At 37.9% G+C, this 5,500-nt stretch overlaps 1 protein-coding gene across 1 annotated transcript; it reads left to right on the plus strand.

Annotated features, from left to right (window-relative positions):
• The first annotated feature begins 1,766 nt into the window (after positions 1-1,766).
• LOC130099713 (probable E3 ubiquitin-protein ligase TRIML1) lies at positions 1,767-5,394 on the plus strand. The gene is given in 6 exon segments (XM_056265515.1): positions 1,767-2,119; positions 2,314-2,462; positions 2,464-2,530; positions 3,219-3,238; positions 4,207-4,349; positions 4,553-5,394. Coding segments are annotated over 6 exon segments (1,065 nt in total). The 5' UTR covers positions 1,767-1,984; the 3' UTR covers positions 5,104-5,394.
• The last annotated feature ends 106 nt before the right edge of the window (positions 5,395-5,500 follow it).

The raw sequence follows: 5,500 nt of genomic DNA on the forward strand, positions 1-5,500 counted from the left end.
TGTTTGCATGTTTATTTATTTATACATGCTTACATTTTTGTACTTGTGCAAGTATACTTTTATACAAACTAATGATACTACCAGGGCCTGAAATTAACACCCGACCACCTGCCAAATGCGGGTGAATTTTGCTATTGGCGGGTAACACTGTCAATCTACCTGCCACATTGGCGGGTAGCCAATGAGAATTGAGTGATTCATTAGGGTTTTTTTTTACGTTTTCGTTTTCATTTTCATTGCGTTGGACCTTAGCTATAATGTGGCGGCACATTACTGGGGTAAAAAGGCCAGCTGAAACAAGCAACCAACAAAAAGATGAGGATGAGTCAAAGAAAAGTAAAAGAAGACATTTTAATACAAAGTGGTCAATTGGCGACAACGGCAAGGTTCGTGAGCGGCTGATTTATGACAGCGACTGTTGTTTCGTAACGTTCATACGATCAGAAAGAAGATGAGGCCCTTTTCTGACTACGTTTGGATGTGCCAGTATTGAACTGTTGGTGAGATGGGATGAGATAATGTAACGCTGACGTAGGCTCCAGAACAATGACAGTTGCACAGATGTGTGCATGTGCAACTGTAGTACATGTTGGGAGTTGGGAACCGGTGAGAAAATGTCCGGTACCCGGTAACTTTACCAGTAATAATATTAATTTAGTTCTGCTTAACGGTTCCTGAACGCTGTAACTAAAAGCTGTCAGGACCTAGCTGTCTACGTGACTAAATCAGCCATCAACACAGCCGCGGGTGATTTGTTTAACGTTACATACGAGCTGCGGTAGGTCTATAGATCTGTTGTGCGTGTGTGTGTCAAAATCAATGAATAAAAAGATTTTTTTTAAATGTATATTCTAAGAGTTATTATTACTTATATTGATTTCGTTAATAACTTGACAGCACTTAAATGTGTACAAGTTAAAGAACAATATTGTGAAATTCCCGTTTTTCACCTATGAAAATGAGGCAAAAAAAAAAAAAAAAAGGCTGGTAAAAAGTCTCTGTGGCAGGTGAATTTTGATATCCACCTGCCACAGTGGCTGGTGGCCAAAAAAGTTAACTTCAGGCCCTGGATACTACTGAGAAAGGAATGCAAACTATTGTACAAACCGTTTCTTTTTACATTAATGATACTATTGAAAATAGAATGCAAACTATATACTGTTACTTGTAGTTAGCAGGAATGGCATTATGCATCATGAATGATGTCACCACTGTCATCAACAACAACCATAGCATTTTAATCATCGATCGAACCATTTTCTGTCATAAATCTTGTAAATCAGTAGCAGTTTATCTGATTCTCCCAAGATGTCCAGCCATGTGTATGCTCTGCTGCCATCTGGTGGAGTCATCTGTGAGCTGGAGCTGAAAGTTAAAGATTTTCGTGAATTGTGTTCAGTGTTCCACCTAACTCATTCTGTTCACTTCTTGTCACTATATCGTAGGCCCTCCTCTGTAAGAAGGCTCTAACTGACCTTCTCATTCCTGCATTTCCCAGAATTCACTTGTACTTAGTTTCACATTAAGAGACACATTATAGAGAGCATACACAGACTTTATTACAAAGCCTGATTGTAATGAACCCACATGGGACAATGTCTCACTATCCACTTCTTTAAATACCACCTCTAAAATTGGCCTGGAGAGGAAGTGGTATGTGAGTGTCCTGTCACAGGTGGCAAGCAGCACTATAGTGACAGATGCGTCACAGCAACAAGTCAAGGTGAATGCCATTTATCTCTGGCAGGATCGTGCCTCTGTGACCCACCCATGTGATCTGCTTTCACTAGTAGTGAAGCATGAGCTCCTTAAAATCTCTCCTGCTGGAACATCTAGTTGCAAATTACCCTCTAAGGATTTGTGAAAGCAACATAAGGGCCGTCACTCAGTCTGACAACTCAGTCCAACACGGTGATATGAAAGCTCAGTGTCAGGTAAGGTTTGTTCTCTTTGACCTTTTTTATCCTAAAATGTCAACGTTTGCATGAATTCCCATGTATTTTGTTTTCCTTTTCTCAACAAGACATGCAAAAAAAATACCCAGGATCTTCTTATTAGGCAAAGGGAAGTGATCAGATGTAGACTGAAGAAACTGAACGGCAAGCAAAATGAAATCAAAGTGAGTAAAAAACTTTGAGATAAAAAGACTCTCATAAGAGACTCTCAAAAACAATTCATCAAATATTTTTGAGGAGTCGTATTAATTGCTAGTATTTGAATTTAGGAAAATGAAATACAAATGAACATTTTGTAGTTTTTGTGGATTACCCAGTTTTTATTGAGTAGTCTAAAACATTTGCTCATCTTTCTCAGTCCAAGTCCTCTGCAGTGAGAGAGAATATAGTGAAGAAGTATGAAGAGATGCGGAGAGTTCTGGAAGAGGACTGTAGGATCACTCTGTCCCTGCTGGAGATGGAGGAGACGGCTGCGGTTCAAGCACTAGACAACCTCATTGAGACTAACTGTCCTCCTCAAAGACATTGAGGTCCAGCTCAATGAAGGGATGGCGGACATACAGCCTGGTGACAGGGTGAGCCTTTTATAAGCAATCGGTTGGACAGATCCATTGTTGTGGACTCTTTTTGTTTTATTTTAACCTGCCATGGATAGTAGGGTGTGTCATCATACTCAGCTAAAAGGTTCTCAGAAATTTGGCTAATGTTCTGACAAGGTTCTTTATAAGTTCATAAGTTATGAACAAACAGTCTTCCAGTAATGTTAATAGAATATCTAATAATGTTCTTAAAATGTTAGGACAAAATAAGTATTTATCGTTCATGGAATGTTTTTTCTTTCTTCTTTTTTCTTTTCTTTTAGTTGGCCGTATGTCTAATATTTTTAAAATGTATCTACCTGTTGTAGAACGTTCACAGAAATGCTTTCGTAGAAAACTAACGTTCCCGTAATGTTTTCAAAATGATCAAATTAAATGTTCCCTGAAAGTTCATATAACCAAGAAAATAGTTTTTAAAACACTTAAGAGAATATTTCAGGGAACATTTAGAGATAACTTGGGGAATGTTATGGGAATGTTAGCAAAAACTTTCTTAGAAAATGTTTTGTTAGCTGGGTATTAAAAATATCATACTAAACAGCAAAATAATTCAAATGACCAATACATGGTGAAACCTACCATCCCTGCAACATAATACATTTTCACTGTAATTCTGCCTCTCTCTCTCTCTCTCTCTCTCTCTCTCTCTCACTCTCTCGCATAGGTCACAATGTATGAGGACAGGTATGCATATTTAGAACCGCACTTAAGAGAGATTGTCACCATGTCAGGCATGCTAGATGACTCATCTGCAAAGGCTTTATTGTTGTAGAGATCATGTTTGACACCATCCATTTCAAGCAACGGTTTATTTAAATGTGCTAAACACTGCTTAGCATCCTGGAAAAAAACGTATTCTCTCATACGTCCCCAATTAAAGTTTTCATTCTATAGCTGGAAGGGCTCATTGAATGACTTTACATGCACAAGCATATTCTGATACCATTCAGAAATTAGTCATATTCTGATTATACAAGGCAATATTCCAGCCAATATTGCTTTCTAAAATTCTAACATCAAGACATCTGGAATGAAGTATGCATGTATTAATTTGAGTTTTGGGTCATTTAAATTGTACCTTACTCTCATTATTTTCCATAACTGAACAATATTTTTAATGTTATTATTATTTTATTTGTATACCAAATTATATTAGAATGATTTCTGAAGGATCATGTGACATTGAAGACTTGCCACATCACAGGAATAATTTAGGCTACATTTAAACAAAAAGTAATTAATTGTCATAATGTTTCACAATATTACTTACTGTATTTTGTTATCATATAAATGCAGTCTTGGTGAGCATGAGAGACTTCTTTCAAATACATAAAAAATGTACTGACTTTTGAATGTATTGTATTCGATATTAGACTAGAGAAAATTCAGTGTAACATGGCGAGAATGAACATGTCTAGTATTTCTAGAAAATAATAGAATTCTATCTAACCAGAATCTGAAACTTAACCTTAAAATGATACTGATGTAAACATGGTCATTATCTCAGACTTATTCTGGATACTATGTTATTTGGGACAATCCATGTGTCATATAAAAGAATTAACCTTAATCTAAATAACCCTCAACCTTTTATATAAAGGGCAGGTGTTATCTATGTTGCTGATTTAATGTGAATACACTTTTGTTGGCAGGGTGCTGGAATTGCTAACAGCAACCAACCCTGGTCTCATAAAACTTGACGAGGCAAAATCAGATCAGCTACTGGGTGTCACCAACAATTTACTACTGTTTATTCGCTCCCAGGTCCCCATTGCCAAGAGGCTGCTGAAGAGCTGTGAGTTATTGTGCAATAACCCATACAATTGTTGATCTTTTGCAGGAATGACTTGCACCAAATGAATGTTACTCTTTTTTTTTTAGCTCACTGACAAACAAATTACAGTAGGCCTACAATAGTTCCATAGCTTATTTTAAACCCATTCAAACCTTAACTCATTTATTTCTGAGTCTAGTTTTAAACCTATCTTCATTTCGCAGATTCCTCAGGAGTGGTCCTGGACCCTTCCACTGCCTATCCCAAGCTGATTATTTCATCTGAAGGGGACTGTGCCACTTTCACAGATGTATGGCAGGATGTCCCTGAGCATGAGGGCCGCTTTGACACCACCCTTAACGTCTTGAGCGTCCAGTGTTGGGACTCTGGCTGCCATTACTGGGAGGTAGATGTGAGTGGAAAGATCTACTGGGAACTTGGTCTTACCTACCAATCCATCCCCAGAAAAGGCCAAAAGGAGGACTGCTGGTTGGGCCGGCATGCTGAATCATGGTGTCTGGAGTACTTTGATGGAGACTACACTGCCTGGCATGGAGGTATTGCTCATTCTTTGCCCATTTCCTCATGCTTTCATCGGATTGGCATCTTCTGCAGCTTTCCTGGAGGTCTGGTGACATTTTTAGGAGTGGATAGCATGACACCGCTGTACTCATTCTGTGCTGGGGCTTTCACAGACTCTCTACACCTTGCTGTTTGTCCAGGACATGATCTTCATGGGACAAACTCAAAACCTATGAAGATCTGTCAATCCTAACCATCTTTAAAAACCCATACCTAGCATTTGGAAGACCAAGTAGGCCTCCCTTGCACAGGTTTGTTTGATTTGGTGCTCAAGAAACATTTCTTATTAATATCAATTTGGAAAACAGTTGTACTGCTTGATATTTTGGTAGAAGCCATGATAGATTATTAGAATCTAGATAGAAGATAGACATCTTTTTGTAACATAAATGTCTTTACTGACACTTTTGATCAATTTAATGCATCCTTTCTGAAAAGTATATAAAAAAAATGTAACTGACCGCAAACTTTTGAATGGTAGTATAGCTAGTTAGTCAAAGCAAGAAACACTTCTTGTTGGTGCTTGCAAGCTATACGGACACTAGAAATGAATATCAGCAAGGACACATTAAATTGGTCAAAAGTTGGAA

Source organism: Rhinichthys klamathensis, unplaced genomic scaffold (assembly GCF_029890125.1).
Source record: "Rhinichthys klamathensis goyatoka isolate OS25496 unplaced genomic scaffold, OSU_Roscu_1.1 h1tg000235l_1, whole genome shotgun sequence".
NCBI classification, from domain to species: Eukaryota; Metazoa; Chordata; class Actinopteri; order Cypriniformes; family Leuciscidae; genus Rhinichthys; species Rhinichthys klamathensis.